At 47.5% G+C, this 19,684-nt stretch overlaps 1 protein-coding gene across 3 annotated transcripts in view; it reads right to left on the bottom strand.

Moving 5' to 3' along the window:
• FAM3B (FAM3 metabolism regulating signaling molecule B) overlaps positions 1 to 19,684 on the bottom strand; it is a 57,778-nt gene that overhangs the window by 10,539 nt on the left and 27,555 nt on the right. For 2 of the 3 annotated variants that reach the window (XM_015132848.3, XM_077995736.1), the window contains exons 3-7: positions 16,745 to 16,868; positions 10,743 to 10,801; positions 3,459 to 3,509; positions 1,784 to 1,871; positions 143 to 275 (exon numbers count right to left, since the gene is read on the bottom strand). In XM_015132848.3, the coding sequence (XP_014988334.1) occupies positions 143 to 275; positions 1,784 to 1,871; positions 3,459 to 3,509; positions 10,743 to 10,801; positions 16,745 to 16,868 (455 nt within the window). The remainder of the gene's footprint in view (positions 1 to 142; positions 276 to 1,783; positions 1,872 to 3,458; positions 3,510 to 10,742; positions 10,802 to 16,744; positions 16,869 to 19,684) is intronic. The other variant, XM_077995735.1, reaches the window with a different exon arrangement.

The following is a 19,684-nucleotide window of genomic DNA, read 5'->3' on the forward strand; positions in this document are numbered from 1 at the left end:
CTAATGCTGATCTCATGGAAACAGTTGACAAAACTCTTATGTTTGGAGACAGGGAGTTATAACATTACCACCAGAATGTTTTCAAGTCACAGCACTTACTATACTCACCACTGGTGGGAAGGGACATTTAAAAACCACTCACCTTTTCTCTCTGAATTTCGGAAGGGAGTTCAAAGCCTTTTGCTGCAAGAAATACCCAGCTAGACCTGAATTTCATGTTCCTGATTTCTTTACTTCCAAGTTCTTCTATGGCATTCTTTGCATCATTATTCAGTCTGCGGGACAAAGGTAAAAGCATGTGAGCATCTCAGGGAGATGTGGAGGGGAGTGGAGCCCTGCTCTGGGTGTATTACACTGTGCGTCCTTGGACGGAGGTTTCTAAACACATTTATCTCCTGCTGCAGTGCATGACACACAGTGGCAGCTAAGAGGCACACGTGCTTCTTGAGGATGTCACATTTCTAGTTAACCATTGGACATCCAGAGCCATTTTAGACCCCAATTTGGGACACAGAATTCTACCTCTCAATTCTGGAAAGCCCTTGTGCTTTGGGGTTCAATCACAGGCCCACTCTCAGCCAACACAATTTTTGGCTATTGCTCTGCCCCTTGTTTACTGACCACAAAATAAGGTGGAGAGAAGTTGCTGAAAGATGAAAGCAAATGCCAAAACTACCCCCTTTTCATAATCAGAAAAGTCCGCATCAAAAAGGAAAAAGAAATGTAAACAATACTGCCACTGCAAACAGTAAGATTTAGAGGAAGTGACAGGAGGGTAGACAGGAAAGTAAACAGTTAAGTTTAGATTGTTCTAAGTGAGTGAAATCAGAGTTTTTCAAAGTATGTGCTAAGGAACTTCGGTTTGGTAAGATGCTCCATGAAAAAAGGAATCTGAGGTCAGATACATTTGGGAAACGCTGTGGTCAGTAGCCCTATCTGGGAAATTCACAATGCAAATAAGCACTTTGAAGGTTCTTAGACATTCTGCAGCAAAAACAAAGGTTTGGTTTACTTAGTAAGATACACTCTGAGAAGCACTGACCTACATCCACTTCTAGTACAGTATTGAATGTGTATGTTCGTATTTCTTTATTCTCTTCTTCTGTGTGTGTGTGTTTTTTTGTTTTTGTTTTTGACAGAATCTCACTCTGTCACCAGGCTGGAGTGCAGTGGTGCGATCTCGGCTCACTGCAACCTGTGCCTCCTGGGTTCAAGTGATTCTCCTGCCTCAGCCTCCCGAGTACCTGGGACTACAGGTGCGTGCCACCAAGCCTGGCTAATTTTTTTTATTTTTAGTAGAGATGAGGTTTCACCATGTTGGCCAGGATGGTCTCGAACACTTGACCTCGTGATCTGCCCACCTCGGCCTCCCAAAGTGCTGGGATTACAGGTGTAAGCCACTGCGCCCAGCCTCTTTTCCTATTTCTATAGGGAAATTATCTCAATTTCCTTTCACATTGCTGTAAGTATTAATGCCACCCTGGGTTTAGGCTTTCTGTCCAGAGGTTATTTTTTCTGTCCTAATTATGGTCAACAGCGGCTTTGTCTTGATTCCTTGAAATACTCCTTTGATTTAGATTCTAGTACTTCTGTAGTTAGTGATGTAATTTTTTTAAAGAAATGCCATCTATTTTGTCATGATCTTTCATTCTTTTTCCTTAGAGAAGTACTTTGCTCCTGGACTTTCTACTTCTCCCCAGAGGATGTCACTAAGAGGCCCTGGCAGTCTCTGTCCCAGCTGGCTTCTCTTGCCCACCGCTGTGACACATCTACACCCACTCACCTTGTGCTTCCGTCGTCATAGGTCACCATGAAGAGCAGGGATTTTGGAGGAGCACTCTGAATAAACTTTATCATCGGTCCAGAGTTATCTATTGGGGGATGCAAGTCAGTTTTAGGGTCTTTGCTATTCACTGAGGCTCTGCCTTGGGTGCTGGGCTTCCTCCTGCACCTGCATTCTGTGTCCACTCTGAATCCTTGGGGTTCTTCTTGCTGCTCAACTCTGCAGATGATGTGCTAGCTCTGGATATGTGAACATTCACTGGGTACCATGGGGACTATCTGAGGTGAGTGGCACAGTGTAGAAGGAAAAGAACTAGGCAGAACACTTGCAATAGGTGTTCAGGGTGGTAGTGAAAGGGGGTCAAGATAAGGAGCTTTTTTTTGACCAACAAACAAGAGAAGTAGAGCCTCTGGTAGAAAAAGAAAAAAAACCCTCCTTAGAAATGAGATCATAAAGATTATATTAACCAAACTCTTAACAAGCAGCAGCCTGTGTGGCACAGGTGGAGTGTTCTCTGCAGTCACTGATAAAGCGCCACACCCACACCATGACCACTGAGCAGAGCAGCCTTGCAATCACACCTCCCTGTGCAGAAGACAGACTCACACAGAACTCAAACATGAGACGTGTGGAACATGGGCAAGTCTGTGCCAAGAGACTTATCTATGCCTTATAAAATAAAGATAAACCACAAACCCTGTTACTCACCACTGTGGCTCATTATTTACTGTTTTGCTTAGGTTAACTGCAGGGTACAACTGTGTCCTTCTCATTGGGTGGGTGCAGGCGTTTTCTATTCTTTGTCTTCACTATCTTTATAAAAGCTTGTTTTTGACAGTCTCAGTGATATATAAAAATAAGAGGGGATAGTATATCCTGGCCAGCAGCTGTAGTCAAGAGTCAGTGCCCAGAAAGGAGAGACCATCGAGAGAGACTGGGCACCCGTGGGTTCCGGGAATTCTTGTGCTGCGCCCAGCAGAGCACTGTGAGTCACCAGGAGTAATTGTGACAGCTTTCAAAGGATGATGGTATTTAGGGCTGGATGCTGGTGACTGTATTTGTATTTGTTTTTTTTTTTTTTTTTTTTTTTTTTTTTGAGACGGAGTCTGGCTCTGTCGCCCGGGCTGGAGTGCAGTGGCCGGATCTCAGCTCACTGCAAGCTCCGCCCCCCGGGTTTACGCCATTCTCCTGCCTCAGCCTCCCGAGTAGCTGGGACTACAGGTGCACGCCACCATGCCTGGCTAATTTTTTGTATTTTTAGTAGAGACGGGGTTTCACCCTGTTGGCCAGGATGGTCTCAATCTCCTAACCTCGTGATCTGCCTGCCTCAGCCTCCCAAAGTGCTGGAATTACAGGCGTGAGCCACAGTGCCCGACCGGCTTTTTTTTTTTTTTAAAGGCTTTTTCTCTTTCTTATTATATCATGAGAGCTAAAAAGAGAAAGACTGAAGAAAACTAACAGAAGAAAAGACATTTGTAGATGATGCCTTCAAATGTTCTATGAATTCAATTAGAGTTTAAGAGGATCTACATAAGACCACACTAGATTACTCAGGAGAGCTGCTGGCATTTTTCTAGTAGACAAAATAAAAATGGTTGACATTTTTCTTTGTGCTTTGTAATCTTAATTTTATGTTTAAAATTCATTTGAATTTTAACAGAAAAAATTTTCTTACCACCTTCATACATATCAAAATGTTGTGTTGCTGTCACATTCCCAGTTACATCTGAAAATGAAAGAAATAGTATTTTAAAGGAAAGTTCACAGAACTAGGGCACACTTGTGACACCAGGGCCTGGGGAAGGAAATATTTCTTCCCTGTCAATCTCAAGGAAACCCCACTGATGTAATGATCCGGCCTGCAGAGACACGGCTGGCCCTTTGAGGAGAGTCCCCAAAACAAGATCACAGGAAAGTGCTGGAAGATGTGCTAGAACTTTCTACCAGTTTGCTTCACGTGACAATTGATGGAACACTAATAACTCTCCCACCCACCTCGTCCCACAGAAACACCAGAGACACCTCACACAGGCCCACCCACCTCTTCTCAGAGAAACACCAGACACCCCTCTCAAACAGACACCGCATCATCCCACAGAAACAACAGAGCCCCCTCAGCCAGGCCCAACCGCCTAAGCCCACAGAAACACCAGAGTCCCCTCAGCCAGGCTCAATCAGTTTAGCCCACAGAAACACCAGAGCCCCCTCAGCCAGGCCTACCTGCCTCATCCCACAGAAACACCAGAGTCCCCTCAGCCAGGTCCAACCACCTCAGCCCACAGAAACACCAGAGCCTCCTCAGCCAGGCCCAACCGCCTCAGCCCACAGAAACACCAGAGTGCCCTCAGCCAGGTCCAACCAGCTGAGCCCACAGAAACACCAGAGTCCCTTCAGCCAGGCCCACACGCCTTATCCCACAGAAACACCACAATCCCCTTAGCCAGGCCCAATCACCTTAGTCCACAGAAACACTGGAGCCCCCTCATTCACACCCAACCGCCTCATCCCACAGAAACAGCACAGCCCCCTCAGACAGGCGCAACTGCCTCAGCCCACAGAAACATCAGACAGCCCTCAGCCAGACCCACCCACCTAAGCCCACAGAAACACCAGAGCCCCCTCAGCCAGGCCCAACCAGTTCATCCCACAGAAACACCAGAGTCCCCTCAGCCAGGCCCACCCGCCTCAGACCACAGAAACACCAGAGTTCTCTCAGCGAGGCCCAAACAGCTCAGCGCACAGAAACACCAGAGTCCCCTCAGCCACGCCCAACCACGTCAGCCCACAGAAACACCAGAGTGCCCTCAGCCAGGCCAAACCACCTCAGCCAACAGAAACACCACAATCCCTCAGAAAGACCCACCCGCCTCATCCGACAGAAACACGAGAGTCCCCTCAGCCAGGCCCAACAAGCTTAGCCCACAGAAACACCACAGTACCCTCAGCCAGGCCCACCTGCCTCATCCCACAGAAACACCACAGTCCCCTCAGCCAGGCCCAACAAGCTCAGCCCACAGAAACACCACAGTACCCTCAGCCAGACCCACAAGCCTTATCCCACAGAAACACCACAGTCCCCTCAGCCAGGCCCACAAGCCTTATCCCACAGAAACACCACAGTCCCCTCAGCCAGGCCCACAAGCCTTATCCCACAGAAACACCACAGTACCCTCAGCCAGGCCCACAAGCCTTATCCCACAGAAACACCTCAGTCCCCTCAGCCAGGCCCAATCACTTCAGCCCACAGAAACACCAGAGCCCCCTCAGCCAGGCACACCCGCCTCATCCCACAGAAACACCAGAGCCCCCATCAGCCACGCCCACCTACTACACCACACAGAAACACGAGAGTCCCCTCAGCCAGGCCCAACAAGCTTAGCCCACAGAAACACCACAGTACCCTCAGCCAGGCCCGCCTGCCTCATCCCACAGAAACACCAGAGTCCCCTCAGCCAGGCCCAACAAGCTCAGCCCACAGAAACACCACAGTACCCTCAGCCAGGCCCACAAGCCTTATCCCACAGAAACACCACAGTACCCTCAGCCAGGCCCAATCACTTCAGCCCACAGAAACACCAGAGCCCCATCAGCCACACCCACCTACTACACCACACAGAAACACCAGAGCCCCCTCAGCCAGGCACACCCGCCTCATCCCACAGAAACACCAGAACCCCATCAGCCAGGCCCAACCACTTCAGCCCACAGAAACACCAGAGCCCCCTCAGCCAGGCCCAAACGCCTCAGCCCACAGAAACACCAGAACCCCATCAGCCAGGCCCAACCACTTCAGCCCACAGAAACACCAGAGCCCCCTCAGCCAGGCACACCCGCCTCATCCTACAGAAACACCAGAGTCCCCTCAGCCAGGCCCAACTAGCTCAACCCAGAGAAATACCAGAGTCCGCTCAGCCAGGCCCACCTGCCTCATCCCACAGAAACACCACAGCCCCCACAGCCAGGGCCTCCTGCCTCAGCCCACAGAAATACCACAGCCCCCTCAGTCAGGCCCAACCACCTCCGCCCACAGCAACACCAGAGCCCCCTCCCGCCAGGCCCACCTGCCTCATCCTACAGAAACACCAGAGTCCCCTCAGCAAGGCCCAACCACCTCAGCCCACGGAAACACCAGAGCCCCCTCAGGCAGGCCCATCCACCTTGGCCCACAGAAATACCAGAGTCCCCTCAGCCAGGCCTACCTGCCTCAGCCCACAGAAACACTAGAGTTCCCTCAGCCAGGCCCATCCAGCTCAGCCCACAGAAACACCAGTCCCCTCAGCAGTCCCAACTGCCTCAGCCCACAAAAACACCAGAGCCCCCTCAGCCAGGCCCACCCGCCTCATCCCATAGAAACACCAGAGTCCCTTCAGCCAGGCCCACCGGACTCATCCCACAGAGACACCAAAGCCCCCTCAGCCAGACCTACCCATCTCAGCCCACAGAAACACCACAGCCCCCTCAGCCAGGTCCAACCGCCTCAGCACACAGAAACACCAGAGGCCCCTCAGCCAGGCCCACCCGCCTCAGCCCCCAGAAACACCAGAGTCCCCTCAGCCAGGCCCAACGAGCTCAGCCCACAGAAACACCAGAGTCCCTTTAGCCAGGCCCACCCACCTTATCCCACAGAAACACCACAGCCCCCTCAGCCAGGCCCACCCGCCTCAGCCCACAGAAACACCAGAGTCCCCTCAGCCGGACGCAATCGGCTCAGCCCACAGAAACACCACAGCCCCCTCAGCCAGGTCCAATCGCCTCAGCCCACAGAATCACCAGAGCCCCCTCAGCCAGGCCCATCTGCCTGAGGCCACAGAAATACCAGAGTCCCCTCAGCCAGGCCTACCCGCCTCAGCCCACAGAAACACCGGAGTTCCCTCAGCCAGGCCCAACGAGCTGAGCCCACAGAAACACCAGTCCCCTCAGCAGTCCCAACTGCCTCAGCCCACAAAAACACCAGAGCCCCCTCAGCCAGGCCCAACCGCCTCATCCCACAGAAACACCAGAGTCCCCTCAGCCGGACGCAATCAGCTCAGCCCACAGAAACACCACAGCCCCCTCAGCCAGGTCCAATCGCCGCAGCCCACAGAATCACCAGAGCCCATTCAGCCAGGCCCACCTGCCTCATGCCACAGAAACACCAGAGTCCCCTCAGCCAGGCCCAACCGCCTCAGACCACAGAAACACCAGAGTTCTCTCAGCCAGGCCCAACCGCCTCAGCCCACAGAAACACCAGAGTCTCCTCAGCCAGGCCCAACCGCCTCAGACCACAGAAACACCAGAGTTCTCTCAGCCAGGCCCAACCGCCTCAGCCCACAGAAATACCAGAGCCCCCTCAGCCAGGCCCAACCGCCTCAGCCCACAGAAATACCAGAGTCCCCTCAGCCAGGCCCAACCGCCTCAGACCACAGAAATACCAGAGTCCCCTCAGCCAGGCCCAACCGCCTCAGCCCACAGAAACACCAGAGTCCCCTCAGCCAGGCCCAACCGCCTCAGCCCACAGAAATACCAGAGTCCCCTCAGCCAGGCCCAACCGCCTCAGCCCACAGAAACACCAGAGTCCCCTCAGCCAGGCCCAACCGCCTCAGCCCACAGAAACACCAGAGTCCCCTCAGCCAGGCCCAACCGCCTCAGCCCACAGAAATACCAGAGTCCCCTCAGCCAGGCCCAACCACGTCAGCCCACAGAAACACCACAACCCCCTCAGAAAGACCCACCCGCCTCATCCAACAGAAACACGAGAGTCCCCTCAGCCAGGCCCAACAAGCTTAGCCCACAGAAACATCACAGTACCCTCAGCCAGGCCCGCCTGCCTCATCCCACAGAAACACCAGAGTCCCCTCAGCCAGGCCCAACAAGCTCAGCCCACAGAAACACCAGAGTCCCTTTAGCCAGGCCCACCCACCTTATCCCACAGAAACACCACAGCCCCCTCAGTCAGGCCCAACAAGCTCAGCCCACAGAAATACCACAGTACCCTCAGCCAGGCCCACAAGCCTTATCCCACAGAAACACCACAGTACCCTCAGCCAGGCCCACAAGCCTTATCCCACAGAAACACCACAGTACCCTCAGCCAGGCCCAATCACTTCAGCCCACAGAAACACCAGAGCCCCCTCAGCCAGGCCCAACCGCCTCAGCCCACAGAAACACCAGAGCCCCCTCAGCCAGGCCCAAACGCCTCAGCCCACAGAAACACCAGAGCCCCCTCAGCCAGGCCCAACCACTTCAGCCCACAGAAACACCAGAACCCCATCAGCCAGGCCCAACCACTTCAGCCCACAGAAACACCAGAGCCCCCTCAGCCAGGCCCAACCGCCTCAGCCCACAGAAACACCAGAGTCCCCTCAGCCAGGCCCAACCAGCTCAACCCAGAGAAATACCAGAGTCCGCTCAGCCAGGCCCACCTGCCTCATCCCACAGAAACACCACAGCCCCCACAGCCAGGCCCAACCGCCTCAGCCCACAGAAACACCAGAGCCCCCTCAGGCAGGCCCATCCACCTTGGCCCACAGAAATACCAGAGTCCCCTCAGCCAGGCCTACCTGCCTCAGCCCACAGAAACACTAGAGTTCCCTCAGCCAGGCCCATCCAGCTCAGCCCACAGAAACACCGTCCCCTCAGCAGTCCCAACCGCCTCAGCCCACAAAAACACAAAAGCCCCCTCAGCCAGGGCCAACTGCCTCATCCCATAGAAACACCAGAGTCCCCTCAGCCAGGCCCAACCAGCTGAGCCCAAAGAAACACCAGAGTCCCTTCAGCCAGGCCCACCCGACTCATCCCACAGAGACACCACAGCCCCCTCAGCCAGGTCCAACCGCCTCAGCCCACAGAAACACCAGAGTCCCCTCAGCCAGGCCCATCTGCCTCATCCCACAGAAACACCAGAGTCCCCTCAGCCAGGCCCAACCAGCTGAGCCCAAAGAAACACCAGAGTCCCTTCAGCCAGGCCCACCCGACTCATCCCACAGAGACACCACAGCCCCCTCAGCCAGGTCCAACCGCCTCAGCCCACAGAAACACCAGAGTCCCCTCAGCCAGGCCCATCCGCCTCAGCCCACAGAAACATCACAGTCCCCTCAGCCAGGGCCAACCGCCTCAGCTCACAGAAACACCAGAGTCCCCTCAGCCAGGCCCAACCAGCTCAGCTCACAGAAACACCAGAGTGCCCTCAGTCAGACCCACCCGCTTCAGCCCACAAAAACACCAGAGCCTCTTCAGCCAGGCCCAACTGCCTCATCCCACTGAAACACCAGAGTCCCCTCAGCCACGCACACCCGCCTCAGCCCACAGAAACACCACAGTCCCTTCAGCCAGGCCCACCCGCCTCATCCCACAGAGACACCAGAGTCCCTTCAGCCACGCACACCCGCCTCATCCCACAGAAACACCACAGTCCCTTCAGCCAGGCCCAACCAGCTCAGCCCACAGAAACACCAGAGTCCCTTCAGCCAGGCCCACCCGCCTTATCCCAGAGAAACACCAGAGCCCCCTCAGCCAGGCCCACCCGCCTCAGCCCACAGAAACACCAGAGTCCCCTCAGCCAGGCCCACCCGCCTTATCCCAGAGAAACACCAGAGCCCCCTCAGCCAGGCCCACCCGCCTCAGCCCACAGAAACACCAGAGTCCCCTCAGCCAGATGCAATCAGCTCAGCCCACAGAAACACCACAGCCCCCTCAGCCAGGTCCAATCGCCTCAGCCCACAGAATCACCAGAGCCCCCTCAGCCAGGCCCACCCGCCTCAGCCCACAGAAACACCAGAGTCCCCTCAGCCAGATGCAATCAGCTCAGCCCACAGAAACACCACAGCCCCCTCAGCCAGGTCCAATCGCCTCAGCCCACAGAATCACCAGAGCCCCCTCAGCCAGGCCCATCTGCCTTAGGCCACAGAAATACCAGAGTCCCCTCAGCCAGGCCCAACCGCCTCAGCTCACAGAAACACCAGAGTCCCCTCAGCCAGGCCCATCCGCCTCTGCCCACAGAATCCCCAGAGTCCCCTCAGCCAGGCATAACCGCCTCATCCCACAGAAACACCAGAGTCCCCTCAGCCAGGCCCAACCGCCTCATCCCACAGAAACACCAGAGTCTGCTCAGCTAGGCCCAACCGCCTCATCCCACAGAAACACCAGAGTCTGCTCCGCCAGGCCCAAGCAGCTCAGCCAGGCCCAAGCAGTTTAGCCCACAGAAACACTAAAGCCCCCTCAGCCAGGCCCACACGCCTCAGCCCACAGAAACACCAGAGCCCCCTCAGCCAGGCCGACCTGCCTCATCCCACAGAAACACCAGACGCCCCCCTCAACCAGGCCCACCTGCCTCAACCCACAGGAACACCAGAGCCCACTCAGCCTGTTCACTTCCTACTTTACAGTCTCCTTCAGGGCTGTCAGACTAGGAGCATTTTATCTCCACTTCCACAGCCCTCGCGTCTCGGGGCTATATGTCCACTCACTCATAGGGACGTTGTGGGAAACCCTTTCCTTCTCCTCCGGGCCCCTCAATGGCAACTGTGAGAGAACTTTTTTCCAGACCTAAGAAAAAGGCCAGGTTTTGTTTCCCATGAGGCTGCAGTGGCTTTTATCACACAGAAGTATGAGATGGTCTGTGGTCTCAGCCCCTAAGCAGACACTGGGACTCTGGGAGCAAATGAGAGGCTCAGTCCAGGACCACAGTCTGCACCCCTTTGGCGGCCCTTCTGGTTTTAACCCTACCTTTGGCCTATCCCTCTGTTTTTTCCTTTTTTTAAAATAAAATCTATAGTTGGTTTTCAGTTGTTTATTTGTTGTTAGAACCACAAATAATCTGTGAAGTGAGACATGTGAAAATAATTGAATATATAATTTTAAAATGCATTAAAATATAAACCTAGCCTAAATCATGTACAAAAGTCTTGAAAACCCAAGGTACCTTTGCAAATCTGACCAGAGAGCTTTTAGAGAAGTTTAAAGAAAATATTTAATAACTTACAGTTGACAATGGCAATGTTTATTCCTCTGGCAACATTTCCCAGCTTTTCTCCCATGAGCCTGAAATGGAGCTAAGCATTAGTCAAGTACCAAGAGGCATGCAACTCTCCCCGCTCCACGAAGTCTTTGCCTGACCAAATGTCAGTCTCATCTGCTGTCCCCCACCTTTTCCTTGAAGGTCTGCACTGGCCTTGGTGCAGCTCCTGAGAACACCACCCCCATGCTTACCCACACACATCTACTCCCAATGTCTACAGACTCAGTCCCTCAGGGGACCTGGAATCTCAGGGCACCTGGACACTGCATTCAATCTTACAATTTAGACAAATGGCTAGGATGAAGAAAAACCAACATTTATTTAGCTCAGACTCTTCACAGATGTACTTTTTTGTTAACTTATTATCTATTTATTGATTGAGGCAGGGTCTCACTCTGTCATCCAGATTGGAGTGCAGTTGTGAGATCTTGGCTCACTGCAACCTCTGCCTCTCAGGCTCAAACAATCCTTCCGTCTCAGTCTCCCAAGTAGCTGGAACTACAAGCGTGCACCACTATAACTGGCTACTTTAAAAAAATTTTTTTGTAGAGATGGAGTTTTGCCATGCAGCTAAGGGCGGGTCTTGAACTCTTGGGCTCAAGTGATCCGCCCGCTTCAGCCTCCCAAAGCACTGGGATTATAGACATGAGCCACTGTGCCCAGCCATGTCACTTAATTTTTAACCTTTAAATTGGAGAATATGAAATGCCAAATTCAAGAGGATTGTGCCCTAAAATCAGGAAGACTAAATGACTTTCCTGGAGATGGTAATTATTGCTGAAGATCACAGAAATTGTGTGTGTGCACGTTGTACATGTGCATGTTCCCATTGTCAAGTGTCAGAATCAATGACGTTAGCTTTATGAAAAGAATTTGGAAGCCTTCCTCCTTTCTCCATGCTTTGGAATAGTGAACACAAAACTTTAATATTCTGTTTTGACACCTTTACCTAAACTCCCCTATGAGTTTTCTAGGCTTAGTGCTTTTTGACAATTTTAGAGAATATTCCATAATAACTTGAAGCAGAAAGAACTTTCTGATAATAGAAAATTGGCTAATCTAAACCAACTCTCTAATAGAGAAAAACAGAAAACATGAGGCAAGTTTTATTGTTGCTGTTGTTGTTAAAGATCTGGTTGTATACATTAGAGACCAAATAAGGTAGTAAAGAATTTCCCAGGCCAAGATCTGGAAGAAGACTAAATTTCATGTTGGTAACTCCAGCATTTAAAACTACTTTTAACCAAGGAGAATTTTCTGATTCCAGAAAAGGTGTGTAAGGATGTGAACAGCTCTTCTGACAACCATGTGAGCCAAGGGAACAGAAGTTGGAAGCCAAGGTCAGGGCCATGTTAAATCTCCTACATCTTATTTGGGCTGAGGTCACAAAGGGTTGAATCCTGAAAGTGAGAGCAAACCAGAAATAAATCAGAGCTTGTATAAACTTCAGCCTAGTTTTTAGTCAACTAGGTGGCCCAGAAAATCTTTAACACTTATTCAGGTCATCCTGTTCTGCTAAAGGTTCCAGGTCCCTGGGAGAAGCAAAGATAATTCCTCAGAAGAAGATATCATCCCATGCCTCAATTTTTCTAAAAAAACAGGTACAAGATCATATGAAACCTGACACGTGAGGAAAGAAGCCAACGCACACAAGAGCCAATGGAACCAGCAGAAAACAGTAGATAACAGTGACAGACTCACAGGCACTCTAAATGGTTGTATACATTACAGACCAAATAAGGTCTAAATGCTTAAATTAGAGACGAAATGCTAGAGTTATCCAACTCAGACTTTAACTATAATGTATTCAAAAACATGGTTGATAAAATTAAAAATTTCAGAACTGAAAAGTACCAAAACTGACATGCTGATTTAAAAAAGAACCAGAATAAATTTCTAAAACTAAGATAATATAGTAACCTAAAATCAGTAGTGAATGAATGGGTTTGACAGCAGATTAGGCACAGTGGAAGAGAGAATCAGTGACTGGAAAACATCTCTGACCATGATAAAGAGAAGAGAGATAAACAAATGGAAAATACAAAATAGATTGTAGGCTATAGAGAATATAGTAGTGATAAGGTCTAACATATGTTTCATTAAGAATCTCAGAAGAAGAGGAGAAAGTGAATGGGCAGAAGATACAAGAGCAGATAATTTGTTAAATTTGATGAAGGACTTCAATACCTACATATTTAAGAAACTCAAAAAAACTCCAAAGAAGATAAAACAACAAAAGACACACTGGGGTACAAATGTTGAAAACCAAAGACAAGGAATCTCAAAGGTTACAGGGATGAGGGGAACAGGCAGTTACTTTCACAGTAGCAACAATAAGACTGTCAGCTGACTTCTCAAAAGGAAAATATAGAACCTAGAAGACAGTGGAATAGTACCTTGAATGTGCTGAAATATAATAATGGCCAACACAGCCTGCAAAAGTATTTTTCAGGAACAAAGATGAAATAAAGATATTTCAAAGAAACATAAACTGGAAGGATTCACCATCAGCAGACCATGCTATTTTTCAGGAATGAAGGTGAAATAAAGATACTTCAGAGAAGCATAAACTGGAAGAATTCACCATCAGCAGAACATGCAGCAGCGTTTGCTCTGTGTCTTTTGCTGTAATAAACCTTACCTATAAGTGTAACATGTTATTGGGTCTTAGGAGTTTTTCTAGAGTATCACCGAATTTGAGGCTAGTTGTGAGAATCCTTCTGCAAAAAAACACTCAACAGAAATGTAGGTACATGTGCACCAAGAGACATAAACAGTACTGGGCATAATAACCCCAAACTGGGGAAGACTCAAATGTCATTCAACCATAGAGTGGATAACTGTAACATATTTACGCAATGCAATACGAGACAGCAATGAACATCTAAGAACAATAGCTACATCCAACAAGAAGGATAAATCTCAGACACAAAAGAGTATTTGGTTTACGATTCCATTTATACAAAGTCCAAAACAGACAACATTAAACAAATGTTTAATTAAATAACAGTATTTTGTAATGCATGCTTAGGCAGTAAAACTACCAAGCAAAGTGAGGAAATTAATCGACATAAAAAAAATCCAGGTTACCATTGGGCAGGAAGGAAAGAGGAAGTTGCATTTGGGAAGGGGTACACAGAGGGCTTATGGAGAGATAAGTGATAGTCTACTTCTTAGCCAGGATGGTGGTTACACAAGTGTTCACATTATCATAATTTATTACAAAATGATATATTCATCATGTTATTCATTGCAGCATTATTGGTAATACCAAAATATATCAAACATCAGAAATGCCTATCAGTGCAGAACTAGTTGAATAAACTATGACACATTCATGCTATGGAATACCACATATCAATAAAGGAAATGAGGAAAAGCCTTATGTACTGATACGGAATAACCTCTATTAACTGTTAAGTGAAGAAAGCCAAAGTCAAAACTGTGTATAGAGTTTACCACCTTTTATGTAAGAAAGGATATGTATGTGTGTGTACATATGAGTGTATATGTATATACATGTGTATATACACATATATGTGCACATATTCATACACACATATACATATATTCACAGGTATACATGCACATATATACATGTATACAAAACATACATAGATATGTATTAATTATATATATATAGCTTATTTTTTGCCATTAAAAAATACTGGAAGAATAAATCAAAAACGAATTTAAAAATTAATGGAGATGGGAACAGGAGGTGGGGAGAAAAGGTGGAGAATATAGGGAAGATTTCTCTGAGCCTCCTTTTTTGGAACTGTAATGTTCAAACATAACGCTGATTTCTGAACAACATAAATATATATACAAAAATTAAATGAAACCCAAAGAAAAAGAGAAAAACCTAGCATTGAAAGCAAATGGAAATTAATCCAATGTAAAATAACTACAGGGAAAGTAATTATTTCATATGACTGTGGCCATTGCTATGAGTTGAATGTTTGTCACATGTCTCAAAGTCAGGTGGAAATTTCATTGCTATTGCAACAATATTAAGAGTTGGGACATTTAGGAAGTGATTAGGCCATGACGACTCTGCCCTCCTGAATGGATTAATGCTGTTATCACAGGAGTGGGTGGGTTCCTTATAAAAGGACAACTTTGGCTGGGCATGGTGGCTCACACCTGTAATCCCAGCACTTTGGGAGGTTGAGGCAGGCGGATCACAAGGTCAAGAGATCAAGACCATCCTGGCCAACATGGTGAAACTCTGTCTCTACTAAAAATACAAAAATTAGCTGGGCATGGTGGTGCACACCTGTAGTCCCAGCTACTCGGGAGGCTGAAGCAGGAGAACTGCTTGAACCTGGGAGGCAGAGGTTGCAGTGAGCCGAGATGGCGCCACTGTACTCCAGCCTGGTGACAGAGAGAGACTCTGTTTCAAAAAAAAAAAAAAAAAAGACAACTTCAATCCCCTTTTGTCTCTCTCTCTCTGTCTGCTGGAGCTGGGACACCCTTCTACTTCTCCTACTTTGAACATGAGAACTCCAGGCTCTCCAGCCTTTAGACTCCAAGACTGACACCAGCAGAACCCCCATCTCCTATTGATTTTCAAACTGAGAATTACACCATCTGCCTCTCTGGTTCTGAGGCTTTGGTACTTGGACTCAGCCATGTTACCAGCATCCCAGGGTCTCCAAATTGCAGATGGCCTGTCATGGGACCTCTTGGCCTCCATAATTGCATAAGCCAATTTCCCTAATAAATAAATCCACTCTTTCCTTTCTCTTCCTACCTCCCACCGCCATTGGCTCTGTCTCTCTGGAGAGCCTTGATTAATATAGACATCTGACTTTTTATACCCTTAATAAAATATTTTTAAACCTGTAAGGAACTGCAAACAACATGTTTTAACTTCGCTCAGTAGTTGTATTGTTAGTAGTCCTGGTATTGTAATTTGAAGGCAAAGGTTAATAGTACTAGGAACCAAGATTCTCAGTGTAAAGGAAGAGTTAAAATGTAAAATCAAAGAACTTAAGGGGGTAAGACTCCTGCACTGTTGAATTTGAATTGTAAATGCTAATGTAAATTTATGATTTAGAAACAAATGCATTGCTTGGTTCTGTCCACTAAAAGTGGCCATGGGTGTCTAGGTCTCAGTTTCTAAATACCATATCCCATTAAGGAACTGTCCTTTTAGAGAAATGGCTGATTTCAGTCTGAACAAAGACAGACTCGGCTTTGCTATAAATCAAGGAAGCACAAAAAAAAGAAAAAAAAAAAAAGGGCCACTCAAGAAGAAACAGATAACTTAAGTAGTGCTGTACTTATTACATCAATTAAATTTGCAGTTAAAAACCTCAAAATAAACCCTTCCAGGCAGGATGACTTTGTTGGGAAATCACACCAAATATTTAACGAAGAAATAGTATCAATCCTATATGGATTTTCCCAAAATATTGAAGAAGTGTGAAATATGGACTGCAAACAGAAACAACACCTGCTTTAATCCAGGAGGGTGAGGATCATAAAATAAAACTAAGAAACTATCAGCTGAATTTTCATATTCCCATGACTTTGAAGGACTTTGCCACATATTCAAAGTAAAGTAGTCTAACTTGAGGCTCCCATGTCCCTACGTCCCCCACATGCCTTTCACTGCATCACTACTGATCCCTACTCAGATCCCAGAGTAGTTGTCTATCATCACCCACAGAACCCTCAGGGCTGTGCTCACTTCAGATTTAAATCCTAAGTATAACTGCAGTCAAATGAAACAGTAAAACATTCAACACCGGACACATACAGCCATTAGAGACAATCAGCTCCTTCCCTGGTGAATACAGCAGAGCTTTCTCATTTCCACTTGGATGCTCTTAGCCTTTTGCCTGAGACCAACGACATATGGTTCTCTCCTATGGGCAGAACTGCTGCTTGGTCAGCCTCAGGGAAGGTGGAAGAATCAGTAGGATAGCTTTATTTTCCTTCTAAACACTGGTACTTACAGGTCATCCTCAAAGCAGATTTTGGCGTACTTGTTTATGCCACCTCCACTGAGTAACCTGTAGGCATAGGTGTCAGATGGGCAGGGAGTCCAGTGGTCACATTTTTGCCTTTTGGGGACTGGGGCTGTAATGAATAAGAAAGTATATAGCTGTTAACATCCCACAGTAATTTGCAGATGCACCTGCTGCTTGGTGGAGAGCACCAGCACTTCATACCAGAAACTCCAAGCAGCAGTGGGAAAACCTGAGGGGAAGGGTTTCCAGACTTCACTGAGAATTCCCCTAAAGACACAAAGCTCACTGAATCTGATTTTATTTTAAAGTGACAAATAAGCAAAGAGAGAGAGGGATACTGAGTAGCGTAAAAATTTCAAAAGGGCTGGGAATCACTGCCCATGGCTGCCCATTGTGACGTTCTTGGTGGGCAATGTAATTTGCAGTACAATAAAAGAAAGATTACAGGGGTCTAAGAGAGCTGGTGAGCAAAGACAGCCCTCTGTGGAGCATCTATAAAGCATCCGCATCTACACAGCCTTAGACACCTTAAACACACACACATCACACAACATGCCACAGACACTATAAACACACACACACCATACATAGCATACAACACCTCACATACTCAACACACTGACACACACACCACACATGCATACACACACACCACATGATGTATCACACACACACACACCACACCATACACAGCACACATTCACACACATCATGCAACATACTGCACATCTCACACACACACCATGTACTCACCACACACATATGCACACCATACCATATAGACACACACACACTGTACATGTACACACACACACACCACATCACTCCCACACACATTCCCCCCCAACACACACATCACACACAGACACACACACACTCTATACCACATACACCTGACCACCACAGCTGACCCACTCTCCTTCACTTGAGTGTGAGGAACTGAGCTTTTTGCCCAGGATGCTATGATGTCAGATCCTGGCATCAGCATCCTTATTTCACAGTTGTCAGCAATTTGGGAGGATTGAGGGACCTGAGGCTGGAATGCGAGGAGTCTACCTGGCCCCGAACACCCCTGAGGCTCCCATGTCCCAACAGCCCCCACACATCTTTCACTGCATCACTACTGATCCCACTCAGATCCCAGAATAGTTGTCTATCATCACCCACAGAACCCACAGGGCTGTGCTCACTTCAGATTTAAATCCTAAGTCTGCAGAAAGGAATTCAGAAAGCACTCTCTCACCTTAAGTTTGAGTAGAGACTTGGCTCTATTTTATGAATTACTGTACTCTTAGCACCTTAAACTAAGAAGTATAGTCAGCAAAATGGTAGATTATACACAAAAGATCACAAGTAAAGAATCAAAGTATACCACTATAGAAAACCATATAATCAGAAACAAAGACAGTAAGACAGGAAGAAAGGAAAAAAGGATCTACAAAACAACCAGGAAACAATGAACAAAATGGAAGCAGTAAAGCCTTATCTATCAATAATTACCTCAAATGTAAATGAATTAAATTCTCAAAAGATATAGATTAGCTTGATGGATTTAAAAACAAACACAAAAACAAGACCCAACTATATGTTGCCTATAGGAGACTCACTTCACCTTTAAAAAATGTATAGATTGAAAATGAAAGGATGGAAAAAATATTTCATGCAAATGGAAACCAAAAGAGAGCAGGGATAGCTATATTTACATCAGTTTAAACAGACTTTAAGTCAAATTTTGAAAAAAGGCAAAGATGGTAATTATACGATAATAAAGGAGTGAATTCATCAAGAAGACATAATTGTGTGTGTGTGTGTGTGTATATATATATATATATGCACCAAACATCAGAGCACCTAAATGCAAAAATTAAGAGATCTGAAGGCAGAGATAAACTGTAATACAATAATACTAGTGGATGTCAATATCCCATTTTCAACAATAGATCAGCCAGGCAGAAAATTATTTAAAAATTAAATTTTGTCTTAGTCTGTTCAGGCTGTTTTAAAAAAAAATACCTTAGGCTAGGTAATTTGTAAATAATACAAATTTATTTCTTAAACTTCTTGTTGTTTTTGAGATGGAGTCTCACTCTGTTGCCTAGGCTGGAGTGTGGTGGCATGATCTTGGCTCACTGCAACCTCTGCCTCTCAGGTTCAAGCAATTCTCCTGCCTCACCCTCCCAAGTAGCTGGGACTACAGGCATGCACCACCACATCTGGCTAATTTTTGTCTTTTTAGTAGAGATGGGGTTTTGCCATGTTGGCCAGGCTGGTCTTGAACTCCTGACCTCAGGTGATCTACCCACCTCAGCCTCCCAAAGTGCTGGGATTACAGATGTGAGCCACCATGCCTGGCCTATTTCTTAAACTTCTAGAGGCCGGGAAATCCAAGGTCAGGGTGCTAGCAGATACAATGTCTGATGAGGGCCCATTTTTCACAGATTGCACCTTGTTGCTGTGTCCTGACATGGTGGAAAGGGGCAAACATGCCCCCTTCAATCTCTTTTATAAGGGTGTTAATACCATTCATAGGGGCTCTAATCCCATTCATAAGTCTTCATGTCTTACTTTCCACAAGGCCCTACCTCTTACTACTATCAGATGAGTGATGAGGTTTCAACATATAAATACTGATGGGACATCAACACTCAGCATAGGAGACTTGAATTGCTCTTTACACCAAATGCATCTAATAGACATATACAGAGCATTCCATTCAGCAGCAACAAAATATCCATTATTCTCAAGCACACATGGAATGCCTTCCAGGACAGACCATATATTAGGTCACAAAACAAAGCTTAACAAACTTAAGAAGATTGAAATAGCATCAAGTATCTTTTCCTACTACCATGGCATGAAACTAGAAATCAATAATAGGAGTACATTAGGCCGTTAGCCCATTGCTATAAAGAAATACCTGAGACT

Source organism: Macaca mulatta, chromosome 3, assembly GCF_049350105.2.
Source record: "Macaca mulatta isolate MMU2019108-1 chromosome 3, T2T-MMU8v2.0, whole genome shotgun sequence".
Taxonomy (NCBI): Eukaryota; Metazoa; Chordata; class Mammalia; order Primates; family Cercopithecidae; genus Macaca; species Macaca mulatta.